This window comes from Dromiciops gliroides, chromosome 2, assembly GCF_019393635.1.
Source record: "Dromiciops gliroides isolate mDroGli1 chromosome 2, mDroGli1.pri, whole genome shotgun sequence".
Lineage (NCBI taxonomy): Eukaryota > Metazoa > Chordata > Mammalia > Microbiotheria > Microbiotheriidae > Dromiciops > Dromiciops gliroides.
In genome coordinates, this window is record NC_057862.1 from 392,231,230 (window position 1) to 392,258,361 (window position 27,132).

Consider the following 27,132-nt stretch of genomic DNA (forward strand, 5'->3'; position numbering starts at 1 on the left):
AGTTTCTGTTTGACAAATTTAATTGTCCTTTGTGATTGCATTAATTTCATTCTGTAAACCTTAAAAAAAAAAATCTCCCTGGATGTGCATTCAGGATGAGGCTATTCTTGCCAGAGGCCTTGAAGCCCCTGGACCAGAAAAGGCCTTCAGTCAGGAATGTTAGAAGGGACTTTAGAAATCCTCTCATCCAATCCCCATCATTTGTTAGAAGGGGAAAGTGACTCACCCCAGGTCCCCCAAGAAATTGGTGACAGAGCCAGAACCCAAGCCTTCTGACTCCAGGCCAAAGGCTTTCTACTCATTGTTTTCTGGTGCTACAGCTATATCACACTATATCCCTGGTTCTCCTAAAGACCAGAGCCAAGGATGCCTCTTTCAAGTCTAGGTTGGAAGAACTTCTCATTCATTCCTTGGCAGATGAAGCTGCTGTTTTGGAGCAACCATTAGAAGGGTTCACAGGTGCTGGATGAGAAGACAAGAACCCCCTCTCCCAAGTCAGCACCTGGTGCTACTTTCTTCCTTTTCACCCTAGACCTCACTCCCCCAACCCCCCTAATCAACAGAGAACATCCCAACCAAGGCAAGTTTGGTGTCATACAGAAATGAGTTTTATTCTCAGCCAGGAGACAGCGCAACAGATAGAAGTGACAGAACTGTAGTAGTCACTGGTGCAGCACCCACACATCCACGGGAAGGGGGGGTGCCCTGCTGGCCCAGGCATGGGTGAGACAGTGAGGCTCAAGGAATATCCAGGCAGATGGAACACTTTTGGGGGTAGGGAATCCAGAGCAACAACATCCCCTTCTACTTGGGCAACAAAACCACAAGGACAGCAGATGGTTTGATTTCCAACCGGAGCAAGGTTGTGTTCCTATATATATATATTATATATGTATGTGTATTTATAGATATTTATAGAAGTTTTGGGTGGGAGAGATACCACAGAGGGGGCATTTTCTGAGCACAGGTTTTCACTAATGTCACACCTGGATATATGTCAGCTCACAACTATGACAGACCAAATCATGAAGAAGAAGTTAGGGAGGGTAGCCACCATCAGTCACAGAACAGCAGTAAGAGGATTAGGGACAGGGTGTCACCGAGGAGGAGGGAGCTGGTTATAGGTCGAAGGGGGGTCTAGGACTCTCAGGACGGGATGGACTTGCCTGACCCGCTCGGCTGGCAGTTGAAGAGAAAATGGGAGGGAAAGAAAAGGAGGGGAAGAAAACTGATAAGGCAGGAAAACCATGGATGTGACCAAACCCCTTCCCACCCCACCATTGGTAACAACTGAGCAGGACAGAAAGGGAACAGGATTGCCAGGAGAAAGGAGAGGCAGCACTGGAATGGAAAGGGTAGGTAGGGCACCCAGAATTAGCAGAAAGAAACTGGGCTTTGGCAGGGAGATGGGAGAGGAGCCTAGTCGGGTTCCACCCTCCCCACCAAAGGGCCAACATTTCCCCACACACACATACACTCTCCATTTCACACACTCACTGCACCCAAGGCACCACACCAGCAGCTGCTAATCACATGCTCTGCCTCCTACAACCCCACAGGCCCAGACTAATCCTGCTTGCCCTGAAGGAGCCCAGAGGGCCCCTGCCGTCCATCCCTGTTTTAAGACAGCTCCATGGTTTCTACCCCACCCAGCAAGCATCCAGCTTGGAAAACACTGGGTGAAGAGGGATAAGTCTAAAGGTGAGGCTCCAAGGGCAGGTGGCTGAGGATACATCTGTCCCTTCAGGCATTGACAGCCTCCTTGGTAGGGTCAGAGAACCTAAAGGTTCCTCCCTTAGTGTGATCATGCAAAGGGTGCCGGTGGCCTACAGGCCTCAAGGTTATAAGTCTAAGAGGGAAGGCTCAGCCGGTCGGGGGACAGCAGGTCGCGTAGGTGAGGCCGGGCCCTTCCTGCTGGGGAGAAGCAGAGTTAAGAGTCAGTGGGGCACAAATATGTACGAGAGGTAATTGGTGCTCTGAGCTGCTTCATTTCAGGCTGAGCAGTGCCCAGAAGCAGGGGTTGGGACGTCTATCAGAGGCAGCCAGGAAACAGCCCACCAGCTTAGGCGACTGCTGCTCCCCCTTTCTCCAACCGCTGAATACCCCACAGGGTACCCAGGCAAAGATCTGATTGCCTTCTGGTGACCCAAGAGGGTGTTTCTGTCCCTGGGGCATGCACAGTACCGTGTCAGGGCTGACAATGCTGCCCTTGATAGCATATGCCCTCCCAGGCACTGGCATAAGAGATACCAGTAGGCAATCGGAGGCTTCGTTGGAGCAGCAATAAGCCCAAATGAGCTAGATCAAGGACTCTATAAGACCAGTGACTGGTAGAGAGGATATAAGGGTCTCCAGTGTAACCACCTTGTTCAGGGGCAGAGTTGGGGCTGGGGAACACAGTTGGTACAACTAACAGACCAGCATGGTGTTCACAAGAGACCGTAAACCTTAGCAAGGGAGTGCAGAGCCTGGAGTGACTCACATGGGCCTCACCCCTAGCACACTTGTCCAGTGATATTAGGTTAAAATGGATCCTGAAGAGGGGCAGCTAGATGGCACAGTGGTTAGAGCACCGGCCCTGGAGTCAGGAGGACCTGAATTCAAATCCGGCCTCAGACACTTAACACTTACTAGCTGTGTGACCCTGGGCAAGTCACTTAACCCCAATTGCCTCACTTAAAAAAAAACAAAAAACAAAAAAAGAATCCCGAAGGCAGTCTCCAAGGGACCCGGAGCTTTCCAAAATGGGACTGGACACAGGTGCTACTGGTAGTGCTTCTGTCTCACCACCTGGGGTTGCTGCTGCTACTACTGCTCAGATGCTTAACATGAGTGGGGACCAAGAGTATTTGTTATAGTGCTAGAAATGCTGCTATTCTAGAGCTGAGTATACTGAAGTGGGGGTGGAGAGGTAAGTCTCCATCTCAGAGCCAAGCCCCAAAGAATCAAGCTTTCCCCAGAAGGCCAAGCTTAACTGATCTCTCAGCCTCTGGGGTTATGTCCCTGCCACACTCTCCCAACGCTGTCCTCTGACACTGGAGAGACCCTACAGGAGGCAACCCTGAGCACAGAGCATGTGCTGGCCTTGACAGCTTCCCATAGGCCCCTGTTTACTTCAGCTAAAGGGGTGCCTGCCTGCCCTGCCTTCCCTGGGCATGGCACTGAAGCTTGGAGACCCAGAAGGCGGGCAAATAGCTGAGAAAGGGGAGAATGAGTCAGAGGTGATGAGGTAGTGCCCATAGAGGGTAGAAAGAAGAGATCTGGAGCTGGGGTAGGACATCTGTTTGGAGCTGGGAGCCTGGCTTCCATGCCCTCTGCCTGGCCCTCTGTGGCTGCCCCCTCCCAAGGCAGGGAGCGGGCAAGAATCAGGGGGCAGAGGATGGGACACACTGATTCATGCAGCACAGGCTGGGGAGACCAGCACCTACCGTGGCGGGAGTCCTCAGGGGTCACTGATAGTGATTCTGAAAGACAACACGAAATCAACAGGGCAGTTCACAGTGATCAGTGCAAGGGGCCAGGCTGGGCTGTTGGCAAGGGGAGACACACGCACGCACAACACACGTGCACACACATGCACTGAGGCCCACAGCTTCGCATGCACACACTGACACAAGTGCCCGCTGGAGTGCCAAGTCCTCTTCCTTTGCTCTCACTAGCCTGCGCGTGCAGCAGGGGGCCCAGACATGCATCCACTCGGCAGATACACAGGAGCCCACATGTGGGCCTACTCACAACAAAGAAGCTTGCCCTTCCAGGAGCAGCAGGCACACAGAGGCATGTGCAGATGCTCCCCAGGTGTGCTCACAGAGGGACACGCACCCTAACCCACATCCTCCAGGGCCTGATCTGTCATAGGACTCCCCATAAACACTCCCTTTGCTCACCAGTGCCTACTTGATCTAGGAAGCCCCAATGGGATGATTCAGGGCACAGGGGCAGGGGTGCTGCTCTCCCATCAGAAACGATGCCCAGCTCCAGGCTCCCCAGCCAGAGGCTGCTGAGCTAGAGGTTCAGACCTCTGAAAGGGGCCTTTCCTGGGGTGCCACATCTGGCTAGACAGCTGCCTGACCCCATGCCCTCTGTATGAAGATGTACCCTCCCAGGAGACAACAGGAAATAGGCCTGCTCCAGATCCTGAAATAGTGGCCCTTTTGTAAGTCCACACTCCCCAGACTGCTACCCAACTCCTCCCCTACATGCACCCTCTGCTTTGTAGAGGCTAGCTCATTGTCCCCCGCACAGACCATGCTCATTTCTGCTCTGACTAGCAATTTTTTGCACATGGTATGCAGCCCTAGAGAGGAAGCTTGTCCCTAGAACAGCATGAAATTTCTATAATGCTGAAGGTCTGGCTTCTGATTGGGGGGGGAGTGGGGGGGGAAGGAGGCAGAGTCAAGGTGCAGCTTCCAAAGGAGAAAAAGTGTCCTCCAGGAGACTAAGGGTCTTCTATACTAAAGGACTGGCCACTGCGGGCAGACGGGAGAAGAAATACCTCTCTAAAATAGGGCTGAAAATGCTCTCTAATTTACTTTTTAAATGTTTTTTGGGGGGGTATTTTTTAAAAATTAAATTTTAAATCAATGAAGACAAAGCTCAAGTGGCCTTATCCCAAGTCACTATTCTCCTTCTCTTCATTCCATCCCCCCTTCTCCTTCTGCCCCCATAATCCTTCAAGGCCCAGTTCAAATCTCACTTCTCTGAAGATTTTTTTTTCCAGCCCCCTCAAATCCCTCCTTTCTCTGAATTCCTATAGTACTTCTGGTCTGGACCACACTCTTAGTTCGCAATTGACCCCTATGTCTTAGACACATTTTGAGCTATTGGAGAGCAGGCACTCTCTAAGCATAAGGCTGGGGTCCAAGTAGAAACCATGTGGGCCAGTTCCCTATCAACACTGCCCTGGGGCCTGGTGAAGCCCTTTTTGAACCCTGGCAGTCTCAGGTGACCTGTCCTTTGGTCTTCATGAGCCAAAGAAAGAAGTTAATCTCTCTCTATCTCTCTTTTTTACCCCAACAAATCTGATTTCTACTTGGCAGCATGGAACAGGAGGAAGAGTACTTGGATTTGGGGACAAGAGACCTGGATTTGAATTCTACCTCCGTCACTTACTAGCTATGAGACTCTCTTGGCCTCAATTTCCTCATCTCTAAAATAAGGGGGTTGGGTTAGATCATCATTAAGGTTGCCTAACAGTTATTATTAGCTCCTGGTGAGCTAATTATTATTATTCAATAATAATAATTAGCTCCTGAGCTCCTGGTAGGACACAGACAGGCTACTGTTCTCCATCCAGTCTTCTAAACTATGACTTGATGTTGCAGATCTAATTTTGGTTCCTTACATAGTAAACAGAACCAAAAGAAATCAGAGCAAAGTTAGATTTCAGGCGGGTCTGCCTTAGGAAAAAGAGGTCTGAGATAGGAAGATGTACTAGAAGATTTGGAACCTCTTTTCCTATGTATAGGACATGCTGGGGTAGGGCTAAGGAAAAGGTGTTGTCAGGATGCTCAAATGCCTGTTAGCAGCAGGACAACCCCAGCATCCTGTTTTCCAGTCCTCCATATGAAAACACACTCCTGACATTCTCTCACACTCATACATGTGCACACCCACACAGGCACCACATACCTTCTCCACTGCACACAGCCATGGCCTTTGCTCTAGGGGACCCAAAAGGCCGGCCAGGTATTTGAACAGAGGTGGCCATGGGAGCAGCTGATAAGACTCAAGGACACTGGGGGGAGGTGGGGAGGGGGAAGCATCAATAGTAATGGCTGCTTCCTTGCTGTTAGGGAGTGGTGAAGCATTCCCTCACCAGGCCTGACTTCAGACTGAAGTCCCTCCTTCTCTATATAGGGAGGAGGCAGAAGCTTTTCAGTGTGCTTCAGAGGGCTGGAATGAACATTGCCCTAGCACCTCCGATCCAAGCCAGGAAGCACAAGGCAGCCCTAAGAGGTGTCCAGCTCCCAGTGTCCCTCCTCATCCACTGAGGGATGGGGATGGGTACAGGTGCCGTGTGACCAAGGTATAAAGGATAGCGGAGGAGGGAGGAGAGAAAGGAATGAGAAGATCAGCTTGCAGAGAAAAGACAGCGGAACTGGGCAAGGGGAGGAGTACAGAGATGAGTGAAGGGAGGTGAGGAAGTGCCATGCACCTAAGACCCCAGATCCACGCTGCTTCTACTGGATGAAGGCATAGAACAGCCCTGACTGAACCCTTGCCAGGCAGGCAACACCCCTCCCCCTCCTTCCAGGCCCTTCTATTGGGGGTCTAAAATGATCATAGCAGATTGAAAGCTGCGCCCCAGTCCTCAGGAGGCTGGCAGCTTTCTCCCTCTAGCTATATTCCTGTCCCCCCAACCTGGACCCAGCATTTCTGGGCAGTTTCTTCCTGCCCACTGGAGAACTCGACTGCCTTCCCTGTTCTCCGGGGGTGCAAAGGGCTCCCCGTGCACAGGAATACTGCCCGGCAGACCTCGGCAAAGTCCCCGAAATAGCACTCTGTCCTCACTGTCCTGACTCCAGAAAGGTGGGGACCCCAAGACACGTTCCCTCCCCTAGACCGCCCCTCCCCCGCTCACCTGGGAACCCCCGGGGGGGCGCGGTTGGGCCTTGACGGCACCTGAGGGGGTGGTCCGAAGGGGTCAGGGGAAGCCCCCGGCCGGGAGGGCACGGGGGGCGCCCCCCCCAGGGCGGACCCAGCAGGCGGAGGCCCAGGAGCAGGGCCCCGGGAGCCGGGCCGGGCTGGGGGCACGGCGGGGGCTCGCCTTTGCGGGGTGGGGCTGGACGTGGGCGACCTGCGGGGGACGCACAGAGAAGGAACGGGAAGGTGAATGACCGCACTCCCAGAGCCAACGCACCCCGGATTGGCCCGTCGTGCCCGTCTTGCTAGTACTCAGCGGGCCCCGCCTACGATCCCCTCCCAGCCGCCAGCTTGCTCCTCCCTACCCTGCCTTCTTTGAGCAAGCTCCGCCCCGCATCCCAGGACCGGGGTGAGCCCGTCCCCCTAGCTCCGCAGGGAGCCCCCAAAGCCCGCCTCCCTCCGGCCCCGGGGTGGGTCGGGGGTAGGGGGCGGCCGGACCCGCCCCTGGTACCTGCGTCCGGCCGGTACACTCTGCACCTGCAGCCAGGAGTCGTCCACAGGCGGCGGCATGGGCGTGCTGATGGTGGTGGTGTTGATGTCTCCGATGATGCCCAAGGCCTCTTTCAGGGCGTGGTACATGCGCAGCATCTCATCCCTCCGCTGGGCCTGCTCTGCAGACTCCTCCATCAGCGTGTTCTGGTCCCCGCACGAGTACAGGTTGGCCAGCAGCTCCGAGTGGATGAAGTCCTTGGTCTGAAAGCAGAGGCGAGGCACACAAAGATCTGGGAAGGGGGAGGGCTTTGGGGCTGGCCAAAAACCAATCCAGCCTGTCCTGACATGCTACTAGGACTGAGTGACCTTGGACAAGTCACTTTTCCTTCTGATTCTGGTGGGGTTTTTTCATCCATAAAAGGAAAGGATGGTCAGCAAGGCAACTAGATAGAATCAAGGAGGCTTGAATTCAAATCCTGCCTTAGATATTTATTAGCAGTGTGACCCTCTGAAAGCCATTTAACTCCTCTCAGTTTCCTCTCTAAACTGGGGATATTAATAGTACCTACCTCACAGGGTTGTGAGAATCAAATAACATGAAAAGCACTTGGCAGACTTCAAAGTGCAATACACGTTAGCTATTATTATTCTAGCTCTAATACTCTTGGCAAAACATTTTCAAAGGCTCATAGAACACAGAATGCCAGAACTGCAAGGAACATGAGAATACAGTATATATAAGACAAGGTCAGTGCTGAGAGATGTAGGAACATGAAATGTCAGAGGTGGAATTGACTGTAATCCCTGGTTCAATCTTTTCCTTTTGTGAATGGGAAAACTAATGTCCAGAATGGGTTAGAGGCTACATCTCTCTCATCAGACCATCAGAGACCGAGTCCAAGGAGGGATGTTGGGGAGAAGGCAGAAGGGAGAAGAGAGTTGGGAATAAGAAGTCATCTAGGATATATGTGTGAATGGGTCAAAGGCAATTGTGGGAAGGCAAAGCTAGTCAAAGAATTGATATGTTAGGGGCTGTTATGAAAAAAATAGAGTGGGGATTTCTGGTTGTACCCACATCCCAGATAAGCAGGGGTGTCCTGAAGCAAGAAAGAGCATAAGAACCATTCTTAGCTCAGAGGCCATACAAAAACAGGGGGTGGGCAGGATTTGGTCACAGACCATAGTTTGCTGACCCTTGTCCTCGAGCAAAGCTGAGAAACTTAAGCACAGATCTAGAAGATGTGCAGAAAGTATTTTGCAATAGGGATATGTGTGAAGATAGAGAAGGCTGACAACCCATTAGGTCTGCACATCTACAGGAACACTGCTAAGACACAGTGAGTCACAAAGGATGTGACACAAATGGTTGGCTGCCTGCAAATAATTTAACGGCAGAGCCTTCTCTTATCAGTGCCAGGACAAGAATTCTTCCTTGACCAGAAAGAAAACCTGGAACCCTGCTCACAAGTTCAGTATCTCTTGGACACAATCTATGCACATGCTGTTGTTCTTCAAGAGTTTCAGGGGCAGCTAGGTGGCACAGTGGATAGAGCACCGGCCCTGGAGTCAGGAGTACCTGAATTCAAATCCGGCCTCAGACACTTAACACTTACTAGCTGTGTGACCCTGGGCAAGTCACTTAACCCCAATTGCCACACTTTAAAAAAAAAAAAAGAGTTTCAGTCATATTTGACTCTTTATGACCCCATTTGGGATTTTTCTTAGCAGAGATACTGGAATGGTTGGCCATTTCCTTCTTCAGCTCTTTTTTTTTGGTGAGGCAATTGGGGTTAAGTGACTTGCCCAGGGTCATACAGCTAGTAAGTGTCAAGTGTCTGAGGCTGGATTTGAACTCAGGTCCTCCTGACTCCAGGGCCGGTGCTCTATCCACTTTTCCACCTAGCTGCTCCTCGCTCTTTTTACAGATGAGGAAACTGAGGCCAACAGGGTGAAGTTACTTGTCCAGGGTCATGAAACTAGGAGTTTTTGAGGTCAGATTTGAACTTAGGTCTTCCTGATTCCAGTGCTCTATCCACTGCACCACCTAGTTGTCCATACCTGTGACCAGCTGTGCATAAACGGACGCCCATCTTTCCTAAGTGTTGCTTCCCTTCATCTGTTGGCAATAAATGGATACTATTTTTGAAATGCAAACTGAGGAGATGGCTGTGGTATAGTGGAAGAGCCCTGGATTTAGAGTCAGAACATTTGGTTTGAATCCTGATTCCACTAATAATATAATGATGAGCTGGTCACACTCCCCTTTCTGGGTCTCAGTTTATTCATCTGTAAAATGGGATGGATAAGATGTTCTCTACAAGCTCTCATCAGCTCTAAGCCCCATGACCTATGTCTTTCTCTCTTTTTCTTCCTTCTTCCATCGGATTAGGAACTTTCCAAGGACACAGTAATTATCTTCCCAATGAAACCTAGGGTTTTTCTAAGGTCAGGATTTCCTCTCCCTAACCCTCTATAAGAAGTTAGGTGGCACAGGGCCTAGAGTCAGTAAGATTCATCTTCCTGAGGTCAAACCTCAGACCCTTACTAGCTGTGTGACCCTGGACAAGTCACTTAACCCTGTCTCAATTTCTCCATCTGTAAAATGGGCTAGAGAAGGAAATGACCAACCATCCCAGTACCCTAGGACCCAAACGGTGTCACAACGAGTAGGACACGACTGAAATGACAACCAAAACAGAACCTTCCTTACAACAAAACTCAGTCCTTAGAATTGACTTACATTGTTTATCATGAGGTGCATGATAGTTTTAGGCATGAGGTCACGGATGGTCTTGTTCACAATGGCCATGTAGGAATCTACCAGGTTGCGGATGGTCTCCACCTGCCTTTCCAGCTGAGGGTCCATGGAGTGCATGAAGTTGTCAGAGCCATTCTCTTCTGTCTCACTGGCCTGGGGAAGGATAGGGAAAGTCCATCATATCAGTACTCCTCCTGTCCCTCTCCCTGGTACCTTTCCCAGGCTCACTTTGGAGAAGCTGAGGCCATACTTATCTATTTTTCTTTTTCTTTTAATTTTAATTAAAAAAATTTTTTTTGTTGTTGTTTTTTGTGGGGGGCAATGAGGGTTAAGTGACTTGCCCAGGGTCACACAGCTAGTAGGTGTCAAGTGTCCGAGGCCGGATTTGAACTCAGGTACTCCTGAATCCAGGGCCAGTGCTTTATCCACTGTGCCACCTAGCTGCCCCACTTATCTATTTTTGTTTTGTTTTGTTTTTCCACTTATCTATTTTTCAACCCCATCTCGTCTCCTCAGCAAATAGGAGGATACTTCTAGACAAACTTCAAGGCTTGGTTTCAAAGTCATCTCTTCAAGGAAACTCTTCCTTACTTTCCCTATTATCAGATCTCATAGCACTTTATAATCTTTTTATGAATTTATATCCTAAATTTATCATACTTATCCCAATACATTTCTCATCACTCCTACCTGATCATTAACTCTTTGAGGGCAAGAACCCTGTCTTGTAAGAAGTCTGTATCCCCCCCACTCTCAACTCCTAGCAGCCAGCAGGATTTTGTACCCAATCAACCTGTAATGACAAATAGCTATTTGTTGAACGGAAGTACTTACTTTCTCCTTGTCCTGTGGGACCATCAGGAAGCAAGCCAGAGCCCAGGTGACCACAGTATCATCACACAGAGTGAGCAGGAGCAAAGAAACACAGCAAAGGAAAAGAGATTCAGTGGCCCAGGGAAGGAGAATTGCACTAACCTGAGGCTACAGGTCTAAAGGGCTTCTTAACTTGGGCTCCACAGACCTTCAAGGGGTCTGTGGAGAGAGTTCAGAGAGGCCTAGGAACTTGGATGGGAAAAAACCCATCCACATCTCTTTTTGGGGTGGTGGTGAGGCAATTGGGGTTAAGTGACTTGCTGTAACGACCCCCAGGGTCACACAGCTAGTAAGTGTTAAGTGTCTGAGGCTGCATTTGAACTCAGGTCCTCCTGACTCCAGGGCTGGTGCTCTATCCACTGCACCACCTAGCTGCCCCCCACATCTTTATTATTACTAAACCTCAAACTAAAATTGAGCATTTTCCTCAATGATTTAAAAACATTATTCTGAGAACTGGGTTTCACCAGACAGCCAGTGGGGTCCACTGAACAAAAAAAGGCTAAGAACCCTTGGTCTAAGGGAAAGGATAAGACTACTCCTTAGGGGAAGGGGTGGTGGGCCTGGGAGAGGGACAATTAAGAAAATTCTAGAAATAAAAGTAGATGCCTGAGAAGACACTAGAAATAATAGTCCATGGGAGAAATATCAAAATCCGTCAGAGTGGGACATACGTCACTGTGAGAGAAGTAGGAATCATGTAACATTGCTTCCAAATTAGAGGAGACATAGGAAACTGCCCTAACTGTGACAGAAAAGAGGGTGTAACAAAAATCAAAAGTCAGGGAAGGGGGAAGGCTATAGAGAGATAGGAATTCTCATTCTCTAGAGAATAAATAGGCTGCTTAACTCCCGCCCTCTTCTGGGGCTACCCCCACTACTACCCTGGGATTTGTGCGGCCACCTGGGGTAGGTCTGTCACCTCAGAGACCCGAGGCCTTAGGCAGTAAGCCAAAAGGGGACAGAAGGGAAAAAGGGGGGGGTTGCTTCTTGACATCTCATTCTTTGAGCAAGTGGGGACTGTCAGGACACTGAAGAGGGCTCTGGTTTAAAGGAAAGGACTCGGGGGCAGCTAGATGGTGAAGTGGATAGAGCACCGGTCCTGGATTCAGGAGGACCTGAGTTCAAATCCGGCCTCAGACACTTGACACTTATTAGCTGTGTGACCCTGGGCAAGTCACTTAACCCTCATTGCCGCCCCCCCCAAAAAAATAATAATAAAAAAAAAGTCAAAGGAAAGGGCTAAGAGGCACATCCCACGTAGGCTCTCCCATCTACTACGACAGGATAGCACACTTGGGGTCCCTGGCATGCTACAATCAGGGAGGCAGGGCCCTAACTCTCTTATTCCCTGACCACAAAGCCTGGACTCACCCCAACCCGCTCTGGGTACACCCCAGCCCTCAGGAAAGATGCTTTCCAACTGTCCACCTCCTCCTGAGTTTCACAGGCCAGTTCCAGCTGTCGGTAATCCTTGTAGACATTCCTGTGGAATGACACCCCAGCCCCACCCCAGGCAGATAGTGAGTAGAAGAGACCCAGGCATCCTAGCTCCTAGCGTGTTTTCTCTTCAGGTCTCCTTTGCTTGGGCCTAAGATGCCACCACTCTTAACCTCTGTCCTATCCAAGAGGGAAAAGACAGTGGCTGGGCATCCATCAAGGCCCAAGCTGCATGCTTACTTCTTCTGTGAAGCCCTCCACAATCCTTCCTGCCCTACCAGCCTCCTCGCAGGCATTTCTCATGTTCTGATTTGTACTCTGTGCACATGGCTCACAGGGGTGAGAAGCTCCTTACAGGCCAGACTTGGAGGGATACTGTCCAGGGGCCAGGATGAGGGGGTGTAGAACATTAGATACCTCTGTTCGGTGTTGAAGAGGGCAAAGATATGCTTGCTAGACATAAAGCCCTTTTCCACGTCTCGCAGTTTCAGGTTGTCCACGGGGAGCATATATTTTTTCTCCTTCTCCTAAAAATGGAGGTTAGAGAATAGAGAGTTAAGTTATGCCCAGGGTAGTGCTGAAGGTTCCCCAGTGGAAGATTTTGATTTGGTAGTGCTTGCATATCCCAAATTGGGCACCAGAGGGCACCATCTGCTCAGTTTCTCCAAGATAATGCCAACCTGAGGTGAGGTTTAGGGAGCTACTAGGGTACTTAGGAGAGGGAGGAGAGAGGGTGGGGGGGGGGGGGGGGGAGGGAGGGTGGTGGCAGGTGATCCCAGGTCAGTTCCTGGACTGTTTCCTCACATCCTATTCTGTATAAGCTCCTCTGACCCCTTGGCAGTGCCATTCTCTAAGCAGAGGAACCCACTGGAGAAAAAGGAGACAGGCCTGCATGGTTTCCTCTAGTGAAGCAGCACAAAAGCCCCACTGGGGTCCTGTCTAGTGCTTCTTTGTTCTCAGGGAGAAGGCAGAGGCCATGGCCCCAAAGTCCCAGAAGCCAAGCTGTCCCTGCCGCCCCCCTGCTATAGTCCATGCTCCTTAGGGCAGGGAGATGCAGAGCCGCTAATGTTGGCATTCATAGCCTAACCAGGCACATAGCCAGCCCTGAGAGAAGCCCCTCTCACCCAGCTCTCCCTAGGGATGGCCGGAAGCCAGCTGTTGGCTTCCAAGATCTACCCCAACTCCAAATGAGCAAGGGCTACCTGAGGGGTCAGGCTCTCCCAAGGCTCTCCTCCCCTATCCCCTCCCATCCTCCAGTCCCCTGGCAATCCCTTCCCAGCCCTGGCTCTGGGCTATAGGACCTGGTTTAGATCAGCCCTCTGACTTCATTTCCTGAGTGCTGAGACAGGAAGGGGGGGGGGAAGCAGCCTGCCCAGGGGCCCCCAGCTTCAAAGGGCTGGCTCAACCCCTAGCCCATGTGTTAGTAATCAGGAGGCTCTATGTCATAGTGTGTGTGTGTGTGTGTGTGTGTGTGTGTGTGTGTGCTTGCACTGCATGCTGTGCATAAGGGTGCAAGAATGTGTGTATGTAGGGGGAGGGAGGGATATAAACAAGTGGGTGTGCAAATTTGTAGTGGTGGTTATGAGGTTTAGGATAAAACTGTGTTTGTCTTGTGTCTGTGCATCCTGCATACATGTGTATGTATAGTGAAATCTGAAAAGGAGTCCTAAGGACAGGGACTTGGTTGGCTTGGTTGGCTGGATGATAGAGCAAGAGACCTCCCCATCATGCTCCTTGGCGAATGTACCAAGTCGGGCTCAGATCAATGGGCCAGGCTGTTGTGTTTAAGGATTCACATGTTAAGGCATTTGACGGAGGAAGCATATATGGGTCCCTATGTGTTGGCCTGTCTCAGCACATAGACATGGATGCATTTGCTGGCTGGGTTGGTGGACGTTATATGTTTTAGGAGGTGAGGGAGGTCCTTTTAGATGACCTAGACCGATTTCCCAAAAGGTGCTGAAAACATTTTCAAAGGCTCATTTGCCTCAGCAGAGAGGGGTGGGTATAAGGGGGAGGAGGAGATCACTGTCCCCTTTGCCTCCATCCTTCTGCAGAGATATGGTAACTGGTAACTGGTAACTGGAAGCTCTCCCTGTCTGGCTGGTTCCAACTCCCCCCTTCACTCCCGGGCCCCAGTGACCAGTTCCTCCTCAATTTCACATAAAGCTCTCTTTATCCTGGGCAGGGCAGCCCCAAAGAGGAGAGAGTTGTGGGGCTGCAAGGGGGGAGAGAAGGAGGAAGGGGGGAGGAAGAGGAGAAGAAGGAGGAGGAGGAGGAGGAGGAGGAGGAGGGAGGGAGGGAGGGAGAGGAAGTGGGACACATGGCCCAGAGAACATCTGGAATCATTAGAGGGGGGAGGCCAGGGTTGCCGCCAGTCCGGATCCCCTCCATTTCTGGACTTGGACACCAAGGTACAGAAACTGCCTCTTTTCCCCCCCAGCAACCTTATCCCTTCTTACTTCCTGTTCTCCCCAGCCCCTGGGCTCCCCTCCCGAAGGCCCCTCCTTCCCAGGCTCGAAGCTCGCCCCTGCCACGTCAAATGAGACAGAAGGGGAGCTGGGAGTGGAGGGGGGACGACGGGGCGGGAGGCCCCTGCGGCTGGGGCGGGGAGAGAGGGGGCTCAAATCACAGAGACCTGGTTTCAGGGGGCGTCCGCACTCCAGAGGAGAACTGGACAGACTCGGCGACGGCAGCGGCGGCAGAGTGTGCCCACCGCAGTAGTAGCGGGAGCTAGAGAGGAGGGGAGAGGGGAGAAGGGACGCCGGGGACTCCCCGCAGCCTGCCCACCGCCACCCTGGCCGGATGCTACAGCAGGACAGAAGGACACAGACTCCACTCCGTCTACCCAGTGTTTAGACTATCTGTTCAGGACTCCAATATTGTACAGTAGTCTGCACATTGGTTAGGCTGGGCTGGGCTACACACGGTGTCGTGCCCGAGGGCATGGAGGTGGCATTGTGCGGCACAGCAGGGGAGAGGATCGGAGCCAGAATCACCCTCCCACCTCTTCTCCAGATGCCTGCGACTCCCTACCTCTTCTCTTCTCCCTTTTACCCCTGGACCAGGGAGGGGGGGCAAGAAGGTGGAGGCATGGGGGAGGGGGGGCATCAGGGAGGGTAAGGGCTCTGCTTTGCATGGAGCTGCTCATGGGAAGAAGCCACTGGAGGAGGGAAGGGAGCATGCATGGGGAAGAGCCAGAAGGCAAATGATGGAGCCCAGTGACATGTCCTGGAGCTTGGGGGTGGGAGGGGTGGGGGTGGGCGGCTTTCTTCTACCTCCCAAAAGAGTGGTTAAGGTCCTGGAGAAAGGGCTAGGTTTGTGGTAGGTTGCTGCTGCTTACAAGGCTACCTGATTTCTGAGACAGTTTCCCTCCCTGTTACTCCCTTCCCACCCCCAACCCCCACCCCCCAAAACTTTCTCAGGGCAGAGCAGAAAGTGCTGCCCATGGAACCCAGGGGTGGGGTGTGGGGTAATGAAGAATGAATCCCCGACTGGACCCAAATGGTCTCCCAGTCACTCACAAATACATACTCACACCCTCCCCCAAGCATACACTTACACCACCCAATATTCCTAATCATTCATCACAAATACTCCAGCACAACACAGTGCACACACCCTCAGCAGTCTCAACACATTCTGGCCCCCAAAACATACATCCCACACACCCATGCCCCCCAAAACACTTATATTCCCTCATTGCCCCAAACATGCTCACCAATGTATTAGCACATCCATCACCCCCCCCACCTCCCCCACATACATGCCCATTAGAGACTTAAAACATTTAGGACTCCAAATACACACACACACACACACACACACACACACACACACACACACCCTCAACAGAGAAATACCCTCATCGATCAGACACACACCCAGCGCACATAGAATTCCTCCAAATGCACTCACACCCTAAACACACCCGCTGAAGTGTTCCCCAAGTACACAATCCCATTTCCTATTCCTCTCAAGTGTGTATACATGTGCGCGCGCGCACACACATACACACACAAACACAATATTGTCCAAATGTGTGCCATATATTCACACCCAAGCTCTCATCACACGTTTCCCAGTCCAACACAATCCTGAGGTTGTTGGGAGGAGGTGGGCAGGGGGTTGGGTTTGGGGTGTTTGACTATCCCCCAGGTTTATCGATACACTCACATACACATGCTTGTGGGCCCTCTGGGGGGCCCAGAGCCATGAGGAGCTGTTGTTACAATGAAGGTTGACTCCTTCCAGCCCAGAGCACCACCCCCATACTGTGAAACAGCAAGGGTCTAAAGCAACCCAGGGGTGTTTTCTTTGATGCCTAGTCCTGAGGAAGAACACACACACACACACACACACACACACACACATACACACACCCCTCATCCCCTTCCCCCCTCCCAACTTGGCCCCTTCCCCCCACTCAGCTTGGTCTATCTATATTGACTCTGTCTCTAATCCTTTTTTAAAGGGGGCTCTAGAGCTGGGGGAGAGGCCTAGACACCCCCCTCCAGTCTGCCCCCACAAGGAGGGGAGTTGGGAGGCCTCCCTGGGGTGACTGCCAGCTACTACCGCCCCACCCCAGAGGAAGAAATAGGGAAATAACACATCCTAGAATGAGTAGACTCAGAGTAGGGGGTCGAAGAAGACAGAAACCAATGACAAGAGTTTAAATGAATCAGAAATCTAAAACCCCTCTTTTCCTGCCATCTCTTATTGAGAGATTCCCCCCCAACACCCCATCTTCCCTCTAGTTCCCCACATGATGAAAAAAGACCCACTCCTTTCCCCCACCCAAACTCCTCCCCACTTCTTAGCCAGCTGAAGTTCATTACCATGAGTTTTCCCCCCTTCCCCCATTCTCGGGACTCCTCCCGGTCACCTCTGGAATCCAGATGTTAGAGCCAAGCAGCCAAGCTCTTAAAGGAGCCCAAAGGCAAAAGCAGGGATGGGGGAGATACTGGGGAGAGATCTGGTCTCTCGAGGGGGAGGGGGGCTTGTATAGGGGCCACTGGGGAAGTCTTGACAACTCCCATCTCCCAAAATGTAGGAGGGGGAGTCTCTTGGAGATCCTTGACCACTGGGTGTGGGAGGGGGCTGGGGAGAAGGGGTTAACCAGGGTGCTGGGCTCATATGTGTCATGGGCCTATGGGGCCACAAAAGAGGAACGCCCTGAAGCTGGGAAAACAGGAAGGCAGCTGGGCTCGGGGTGAAGAGTGGCATAGCAGTCCCTCTCCACCAAGTATCTCCAGTGACCCCCGTCAGTCCCCTGCAACAGAGACTGTGCTCCTCTGCTCCTTCCTTCCCTGCTAACTTAAATGCTTTAAAATCCAGCTCAAAAAAACCCCTCCTCTTCCAAGAAGGCTTCCCTGATTAACCCATCTCTAATGGTCTTCATTCTCCCCCACACTTGGCACAGACAGCCTCAGGCCTCACTACACACGTTTCCAAGTGTTTTGTCAGTGTTTTGATGTTTCCAAGGTTTGCTGAAGTTCTCTGTGTTCTCTTTCTAGGCCCTGCCCCTCAATCCTCCCCCCACCCACCCACTCAGGGGTTTGGGGGATATATGGAAGGGAGGTTTGCCCTGGAAAGAAACCAATTCCTTCTGGTCACCCTGCTCTCCCCCCCAGTCCAAGCTAATATTGTAGGTCTGGACCCTGGGCCCTGCTAATCACCAAGACCTACAATGGCGTTCTCTTCTATTGGGATTATAGTCACTTGAGATTTGTCAGATGGGAAGCCCACTGGGCACTGCCAAGGGGTTGGGTGGCACCACACGTGGTTTAAAGTAGATAATCTCTACTCTGACTCTAAGATTCCATGATTCCAAGATGTCTTGCTACAGCCCTTCCTAAAGGGTGGGCTGAGGCTGTGGGCATGTAGGGAGTATATCCTGTGTGCTGCCCCTTTGGGAAGACAGTCTCTGGGCCCCCACTGGTGGGTACTCACCTCATCATCCTTATACCAGGAAAGGTTTTCAGCTGTCAGCACAAACCAATACTCCTTAGAGCCTCCCTTCATGATGCCAATGTTGTTGATGGTCAGCCAGCCCTTCCGGATCACCTACAGGGTACCCCAGGGAGTAGAATTGGATCAGTGAGGGAGAGGGGGAACTCATTCTCTCCCTGTCAAGATTCTCAGAGAGGGAGAACAGAGGGAGCTGGGGCTATAAACCTAAAGGAGGAGAAACTAAGAGCTCAAATTCATGCCCTGCAGCTTCCTACTCGTGTGATTAGGTAACTACAAGTCACAATCTCTCTGGGACACGGTTTGCTTGGCCGCAGAATGACTATGGACTATATGGTGTCTGAGGGGTCATCCAGTAAAAGAGCTCCGATGCCCTCACCTCTCCAAGGCCACATTTGTCATGAAACCTTCCTCCATCCCCGCGGTCGGATGTTCTCTCTCCCTTTCACCAGCTCTCTAGAGAGGGTCTTTTTCTGGCTCGGTACGAGATCTCAGACGGGGAAGGGGCCTCAGTCACCTTCTAGTCTACTCTCCACATCATCCTTCAGAGGACGGTCTTTTACAACCTCTAGTGTAAGGGAACCCACAAGCTCCAGAGTGTTTGTCAGACACTGTGATTTCGATGATTGATGTCTTCTTCCCCTTTCTAAGCTCTAAGTTCCCAGAGAGATTCATCGGATTTACCTTGGGAAAGCTAACAATGCTTTGCCTATAGTAGGTGGCGTTCATTTAATCAATGCTGAATCATAAAATTCAGAATACACCCCTGAGCTGTCCCATCCCCACCCCCGGAGCACTGACTAGTCCAGGGGGAGGGGCACTGTTTAAGTCATGACTACCCAAGATTTTCATAGAGGTTGATGACCATTAAAGGGCCAATAGGGGGCGGCTAGGTGGAGCAGTGGATAAAGCACCGGCCCTGGAGTCAGGAGGACCTGAGTTCAAATCCAGCCTCAGACACTTGACACTTACTAGCTGTGTGACCCTGGGCAAGTGACTTAACCCCACCAAAAAAAAAAAAAAAGGGCCAATAGGCAGAAATCACAGGAAGTAGATTTAAACTTGGAACAATGAGGTTTTTACCCATCAGAGCTGGCCAGAAGTAAAGAGGGCTGGGGGCAGCTAGGTGGCACAGTGGATAGAACACTGGCCCTGGAGTCAGGAGGACCTGAGTTCAAATTCGACCTCAGTCACTTAACCCCAATTGTCTCACCAAAAAAAAAAAAAAAAAGGAAGACGAAGAAGTAAAGAGGACTGGTCTCACAAGATAATGAGCTCCCCATCTCTGGAAGCATCAAGTAGAGGTTGAATGACAACCTGTCAAGGATACTGTAAAGGGCATTCTTGCACTGGGTGGGAGGTTGGACTAGATGATATGGAAAGTACCTTCAGACTCTGCAGGATCTGCCCAAAGATTGGGTAGAGGAGAAGGGGGAGATAGAGACCAAGGGCTTAGCCAGACATTCTCCCCAAGTCACCTCACCTGGGAATTTCTTTCAGCAGAAAAACTCATTGGGCAGAAGAGGGAAAATGAAGCCCAAGCCTAGAACCCTAAGGGACCTGATTCTTTCTCATAGGTTCCCCTTCCCCCCTACCCACAGTCAACTCTTGTGCGCTAAGGGTTGAATGTGCACTGAGGGCTGAATGCTGAAAATATATTGTGATAAATGTTCACTTAGGCATGGAAGTCTTTTTATCTCAAGATAAGTGAACATTTATCACAATATATGTGTATAAGTAGTGACCTGCCCATTGGTATCTCACTGAGCTCACACACACACACAAACACACACACCCCCCTCCCAGAATGCCCTACTCCTCCCTCCCCATCCTCCCTCCCCCTTCTATTCAGTATGAAAACCTAGCCATTTTTCCAAGTCCTACTCAAATACCACCTTGTCCATGAAGCCTTCCCTGATTTCCTGCTCCCCCTCCCCATTGGTAATAAACTTCCCTTCCTCAGAGCTCATAGCAGTCTATTTTGAACTTTTCTTATACACATGACAAGTATTATTTTGTCCAATCTGCAGGGGTCACCTCCCCTTATTAAACTCTGAGTGTTAGTCTTCACACAGAAAATGCTTGATGATTATTGCATTGAGTTAAACTGCCTTGTACCTAGAAGTGGGTTATATATATTGGCACAGGGAGTTAGAACCTATAATATGTTCTTTTTTTGGGGGGGGAGGGTAAATTTAAGAGCAAGCCTCAGTCTCTCTACGGTTGAAGGAAATTAATGGTGGCCCTTGGAAAGTAAGACTCAGGTGCATAAGGCCCTTCTCTCTCATCTTCTCACTAATATCTTTAAAATAGTCTGTACTTTCCCATAGACAGGAAAGTCCCCAGGAGTCCTAGTTTGGTAGGAAAACCCCCTAGGAATCCTCTGGGGAGGACCCTCTCCTCCAAAATCCACTGATGAAAGGGGGACATTCAATAAATGAAAAGTTGGCCTCAGGTTCCTGCAGCCTCTACTTGGAACTCAACATGCTTCAATTGTGTCCTATTTTCCTCCCTCACTGGCACCTCTAGGGGAAGGGGAAAGAATGATCCTCAAAAGAAACCAATTCCCAGACCATCACATCTCAGAGGAATGAAACTTCTTGTTGATCCACTGATGTTAGTTAGGAAGGGATCAACCACAGAAGAAGTGCTAGACTGAGTGGTGGGACATGGGTGTGTGTTCTAATTCTGCCACTCATTAGTCATGTGGCTTGACACGAGCCTGAGCCTCGGTTTACTCACATGTGAGTTTCCTCACCAGGACACTAGTCCTTGCCCTGTGTGCCTCCCTGGGCCTGAACCTTCTCATCTGAGGATCATGTGAGTCTGTATGTGAATGCTCTGGAAAAGGTGCTATGTTTTGCTAGCATGAGGGAGAAGTCACAGGCTCCCTACTGAAGGCCCTCCACCACATGGTGGTCCCCCACATGAAGCCAGCCTGAACTCCCTTCTTAACACACTTCATGTTGTCCTGTCCCTCTTCTTTGGCTCATTGGTTCTCCCCAAGCCAAAGTCAATCCATTCTTTGAAGCCCAGCTCCAACTTTATCACCTTCATGATGGTGGCCTGATGACCTCTCCTTCCCCCTAACATGGCAGCACCTCCTGCCTATCCTTCTCAGTTGGGCACCTGTCCAACACAGCACCTGGGGGCACCTCTTGCATTGACCTTTTCATATATTCATGTCTTGTCCCCCAACAGAATGTAACTTCCAAATGTGTTAATGTATGCAAAATGCTTTAAGATTTTTACACTATACAGCTATGACCCATTATTACTATTTTTAAAGACAGGGACCCTTTTGTATACATCTTTATCATCTCTCAGGGCCTAGTGTAGGCCTAGGAACACACAAGGCATTCAGTAAAGGTGTTGCTCACCTGTCCTCTATCCTTCTCCATCACAACTAGCACAGGATGGAAACATAGGTATATAACACCTCTGGTGGGGCAGAGGCCCAAGCTACACAGTAACTATGCTGTCCCCTAGATCCTCCTCCCCACAAATGGAATTCCCCCATAAAACATGTCCCCCACATCCTCCCCCCAACCCCAAACAGTGGCAGTGCTGATACTCACCAAAATCTCGTCCTGAAAAGAAGTAACCATAGCAACCGCCATGGAGCATCGGGGAGAGAGGAAAGACCATTACTTGAGAGCTGCCCAGTCAGAGGGCACATTGCTGGCTGCCACCAGGCATGCTCCCAGACCCTAGAGTTCTCCCCGGGGTTGACTGGCCTTGGCAAGGGACCCTGTTGGTTCTATCATGGGTCAAAGGAGGCCCTGGACTCTCTGGCTCACAGTCTAGCTTTCTAGGGCTGTGATTGCCCAGTTTGATGACACCTGACAATTGGCCTGTTAAAAAGTGGGGAGTCCCTGTGGCAAATCCTGAGAGGACAGGGCCCAACTCTGGGGCAGGGAACCCACCAGTTTGAAAACTTCTGGTCCCAAATTTCCAGTGCCCTCTGAGTATCTGAGGATGCCAGGCTCTAGGGATGAAGCCACCCAAGATAGACCCTGTCCCCAGACAGGTCAAGAAACAGGTGCCACTTACCTGGTTCCCTGATGCCTTTTTCTTGTTCATCTGGCTGCTCCTCTGCTGGGCACTGTCAAGGAAGAAAAAGGAGTTCTCACAGGCCTGAGGAGCAGAATTCTCACCTTCTCTTCAGCTAGATATCATCATCTGCCCTCAGATGCTCTCACCAACCTCTTCTCACATCACAGGCATGAGACTCAAAGGACTTAAGCTGAATGCATCTTTGATTTCTGATGAGGTTCCCCAGCACTGCCCACCCCTTCCCCAATCCAGAATCATTCCCTGGTATGTTAGTTTGAATGTAAGCTCCTTGAGGGTTTGTTCCCTTTTGTATTTGTATCCACAGCAGGTACCTGGCACATAGTAGGTGCTTATAAATGCTTGTCAATTGACTGAAGGTAGTTAGAGACCCTGGGAAAAGTAGAAGGGCAAGTGCCTCCCACAGAGGGTGGGGTGTACTCACTTAGCAAAGCCAATGAAGTCTTCATGGTTGGTGTTCATATAGGCCAATTCAATGTCAATGAGAAGCATGACCTGAGAAAAAGCACAGAGGTTAGAGGGTGAATGATAAAGGTAGGTATGGATGGATGAGAGGAAGGAGAAAGAGACAGATGGAAAGGTGGAGGAACGGATCAGTGGGAAGGAGAGAAATTGGGAGACAGAAGGAAGACTTTAGAGGTATGGATTGGGGTGGAGTGGTAGGAAAAGGATGGAATAACAGATGGGAAGATGGACAAAGAAAGGAGAGAGAAAGGTAGGAAGATAATGACATGGGTGAGACAATGACAGAAGAAATAGAAAAGGGAGGCAGCTAGGTGGCACAGTGGATAAAGCACTGGTTTTGGATTCAGGAGGACCTGAGTTCAAATCCAGCCTCAGACACTTACTAGCTGTGTGACCTTGGGCAAGTCACTTAACCCTCATTGCCCCACAAAAAGTGGAAAAAAAAAAGAAATAGAAAAGGGAGCAGAAATAGAAAGGGAAGATTTCACACACACAAGAGACTAAAACAAAGAAGAGAGAAGAGTAGAAGCTGAGGGAAAAGGAAGTACCCACAAGGGCCTCACCTGGTCCTTGGTCTTCCCCTCTCGTTCACGGATATGGGTGGTGACGATGCGTTCCATTTCTTCTCGCAAGTGGGGATACTGCTGGAGCTGGGGACAGGGGAGAGAGCCACGTACACAAGGGGAACATGGACATGGAGGTCCCTGTGCCCCCTGGGAGGCCTGGTGGGCATGGGAGGCAAGCTCGAGGCAGAAGTCTGTCTTTAGGTGACACCTTCCCTGTGGGGCTGGGCCCCAAGTGTACTCTGGGGAAGAGGGTAGAGCTAAATGGCTTTTCACTGTAGCAACAGGACAGATGTTTCCTTTAAAGGCCACATCCCAAGGGCATAGCAAAGTGCTGGGTTCAGCTCCTGTCTCCTCATCATAGATTCCCCCCAAGATGTTTTAGGAGGGGAATGGAGGGGTCGTTTACAGAACCCATGGGGAGAAATGCTTCCAAAACCAGCATCCTTGGTGGCCTTCTTGGAAGTGGTCATCTTAGGGATGTCCACCTTGGACTGAGGGAGTCTGGGAGGGAAAGTGGCTTTAGCACCACCTACGTCCTGTGGGGTCCTTGAAGGAGAACATACAGACCAGAAGCTGAAGCCAAGGGTGGCTCAGGGGTTGAGGAAGCACTGGGAAAAAGAATCAGACTGGCAACCACTCCCTGATTCCAATCAATGACAGCCTACACCAGGAGGTGTGAAGAGCCAGGGCCATGGGCACAGGACAGGGGTAACTATCGATCACGGGCACAAGACAACATGCAAGAGTTGGAGGCCTGGGACATGCAAGGGTGTAGAGGAAGGCCCAAAGCCTGGGGGGGGGGCGGGGTGGAAGGAACAGGACATGCGTGGGGGTGCCAGCAGCATGGGCAGTACCCCCATGGGGACATGGCTCAAGCGTCAGCCCTCTCCATGAACCCTATCACACCCTGCCTGCCACTGCCTCTCCTTCCTTCCCATGCCCCTATTCTAAATGCCCTGAGTCCCTGAACACTTTATGCAAGGATGGTCAGATGATACCTATAAACAGGGCCCAGGTATGTCTTATAGGCTCTCTTCCCAGGGGCCAACCTCTGCCTCTGGAGAGGGGGAATGTATCCTGCTCTGGGCCCATGAATCCTCATATTTTATCCTCTTCTTGGGTGCAGCCCTTTCCTCTCCACTAAGGAAATGGGGCATGCAGTTTCTCTCTCTCTCTCGTTTTTAGAGATTCCTGGGACCCAGCAAGGGCAAAGGTACCCAGGTCAAATGCTAAAGGAGCCATGTGGGACGGTGGTGAGGCAGGGGTAGAAGGGGGAAGCTTTTAGGCCTCCATCAGTCCTTGTGGGTCCCTCTTTCCCTCCCCCTCTGGTATACTCTCCCAAAGCCTAGGCAACCTCCCAAATGCAAATAAAATCATGATTTTGTCCCTTTAGGTGAGTAGGCCACTTTCCAAAGGCCACTAGCACGTTGTGCCAACCCCTAAGGTAGAGAAGGCCCAGCAGAGTTGGGGGAGGGCTCTCAAGGCTAATCCCACTTAGGTTGACCATTGCTCATTGGCATTGGGGTTGGCATGGAGCCAATGCAATACTGAGAGAATTAGATAACAGGTAAAGAGCTGGGGAAAGCCAGCTGGCTCACTCTTCTTGTCAAAGGAATCCTCCCTCTACCCTCAGTTTCTGCCTATGCTCCAGTGCTAACCAGGTCTGCTTCTTCTGCTGTGTCATAGCCCTAGCCCCTCACGCCTCCCTTCTCCCTCCAAGATCCCTTCATCTTTGCCACCCAAACCTTTCCATGTGAGGAATCAGGAAGATCAGGGCTGCCCTGCCCAGGCAGAGGCCAAGGAAAGAGAAGGGCCAAGCTGAGGGTGGAGGTTGAGGAGAAGCAGGCAAGGGTTCAGAGAGGGAACAGGCAGAGAATGAAAAGAAGACAGAAAGGACAGAAAGAGAGAAAGAGAGCATACCAGGGGCAGGCTACGCAAACCAACTCCCCTGCCACCTGCTTCCCCAAGACTGGGGAAGGCTGGGGTTTTCTTGGTGGGATATATATAGGGGCTGTGCCAATGGCAAAAGCAGGCTGAGTCTGGGGCTTTTAAAGTATGGGCACATTCATCTAAGCCCTTAATGACTCAAAGGTCATTCCCCCCCATCCCCACACTCCCATCAAGATCCTTAGCCCTTGGGATGGAGGGAAGGAAGCCCATTTATCAGGAGCAAGGGACACTGAATACAGCTCTGCCTTTGACTCAGGAATCCGTAGGCAGTCTTGGATTTCCTTTTGAAACCCGGGCCAGCTGTCCTGGCCAGTCCCTTTGGAGTGGTGTGTGGCTCCCTCTCCTGGTCCCTTGTGGCCCAGGTCCCATTTGGGGGCTGGAAGGATAGGGGTGGGGTGACATGGGAGGACAGATCGTCTCCCAGGATGAAGAGTTTAGGATCAAAAACCCGGGACCGGAGTCTCAGCTCCTCTTACCATTAATCATCCTGCCTGATTCAAGGTTCCCCTTAATGTGGTTTCCACCCCCAGTCCCCCCCCCCCCCTGCACTGAGAGGCCAGAGGGATGAGGGGCAAAAAGAAGATGAGGACAGAAAGAAATTATTCACCTGAGGGCAGCTCCCACCCAACCCCTGTTCTCTCTGTTTCTGTGCCAGGACCTGCTGGGCAGGAGCCACTAGGAGCGTTGGGGAAGTGCTGAAGGCAAGGGGAGGCGGGGAGAGGGCAGATACCAGTAGGCACAGGCCCCAGGGTGTCACTTGGCTTGAGTGTGGGGAAGGGTGTTCTTCAGCTAGGCCAAGTAGGAAGAGTATGCAGAAAGGGGCTGTGGGGGTGTGTAAGGTAACAAATGGGCATTGAGGGACATTTGGGCAGGAGGGTACTATCAGCACAAGGGGGGCACAGGAGCCCCTCATGTGGGAGAAGGTGAGTGGGAGTGGTGGCAGCAGGAGACTGCCTGGGGTGGGGGCATGAGCACGTGAGGCCTGGCATTGGGCCGCCATCTTTACCTTCGCGCTACACTTTCTGATGGTGGCCGTGAGCTCACTGACTACCATGTCCACACACTTGAGAGTGGGCTCCTTCAACTTCTGCACCTGTTTTTTCACTATGGCTTCAAAAGCAAGATCAGGTGTGAAGAGACCCGTCCTGCACCCAGGGAGGAGCCCAGCCAGCAGGCCCAGGAGGAAGAAAAAGAGAGACAGAACCAAGCAGGGAGGCCGGGAGGTTAGGGGAGAGGGAGAGCCACAGGGGATGAGAGAGAGACACAGACACAGAGAGGGGGGAGAGAAAGAGAGACACAAGGCAAAGGTAAGAAATGAGACTCATCCTTCCCGCCCCACCCCCCAGGTGCTACCAAGTACCAGGGGGCTTTGTGGGCATTGTGGTGGGCAGCAGGGGAGGCCACCAAACTGGAGTAAGACCCCTTCAGGAGTGCACCCACCTGTTCTGGGCAGCCACTGGCACCATGCCACTCAGACCGCTCAAGTTGGACACCACAGGACCAAAGAGAGGCCTCCAGGGAGCTAGGGCCACACCTTTTGCAAACTCTTAGCTTTTTATCCCATATTCCTACTCAGCCACCAGCCTTCTCAGTGTTGTGCCCTGGGTCTGCTCAGGCTTCAGCTGGGTCTGCCCAGGTTTCACACATACCCCCAACCTTCCTAACCCTAGGTCTCCCAGGTCCTTCTCTCTTGTCTAAACCTGCCATAATGCCTCTCATCCCCATTCTCCCCAAGGGATATTCCCAGCCTCCCTCTGGGACTTGGGGTCCTCAGCTCAGAAAAAATAGAAAGAGATGGAGGAGGAGAAACAGAGAGAGGAGGGGAAGGAAAGAGAACGGGAATGGAAAGGAAGGAGAGAAGCAAAGGATCACAAGGCAGGGGGACTGAATAGTGGTCCAGGATAAGAAGGAAGGACAATGGGGGACTTGGGGGACTTCGAAGTCCCCAGATCTCTGCTC

General features: G+C 51.3%; 1 protein-coding gene across 10 annotated transcripts in view; it reads right to left on the reverse strand.

Annotated features, from left to right (window-relative positions):
* Window positions 1–590: 590 nt before the first annotated feature.
* The window catches only part of DNM1 (dynamin 1), a 67,398-nt gene continuing 40,856 nt past the window's right edge, over window positions 591–27,132 (reverse strand). The window contains exons 10-23 of one of the 10 annotated variants that reach the window (XM_043988880.1): window positions 26,180–26,318; window positions 23,221–23,307; window positions 22,617–22,687; window positions 22,172–22,223; window positions 21,697–21,708; window positions 18,101–18,214; window positions 12,566–12,675; window positions 12,083–12,194; window positions 10,670–10,681; window positions 9,818–9,988; window positions 7,097–7,338; window positions 6,584–6,799; window positions 3,429–3,464; window positions 591–1,911 (exon numbers count right to left, since the gene is read on the reverse strand). In XM_043988880.1, coding sequence (XP_043844815.1) covers window positions 3,443–3,464; window positions 6,584–6,799; window positions 7,097–7,338; window positions 9,818–9,988; window positions 10,670–10,681; window positions 12,083–12,194; window positions 12,566–12,675; window positions 18,101–18,214; window positions 21,697–21,708; window positions 22,172–22,223; window positions 22,617–22,687; window positions 23,221–23,307; window positions 26,180–26,318 — 1,360 coding nt within the window. In that variant the 3' untranslated portion in view covers window positions 591–1,911; window positions 3,429–3,442. Of the gene's footprint in view, window positions 1,915–3,428; window positions 3,465–6,583; window positions 6,800–7,096; window positions 7,339–9,817; window positions 9,989–10,669; window positions 10,682–12,082; window positions 12,195–12,565; window positions 12,676–18,100; window positions 18,215–21,696; window positions 21,709–22,171; window positions 22,224–22,616; window positions 22,688–23,220; window positions 23,308–26,179; window positions 26,319–27,132 lie in introns of all 10 variants that reach the window. The other 9 variants (XR_006355016.1, XR_006355015.1, XR_006355018.1 and 6 more) reach the window with 9 other exon arrangements.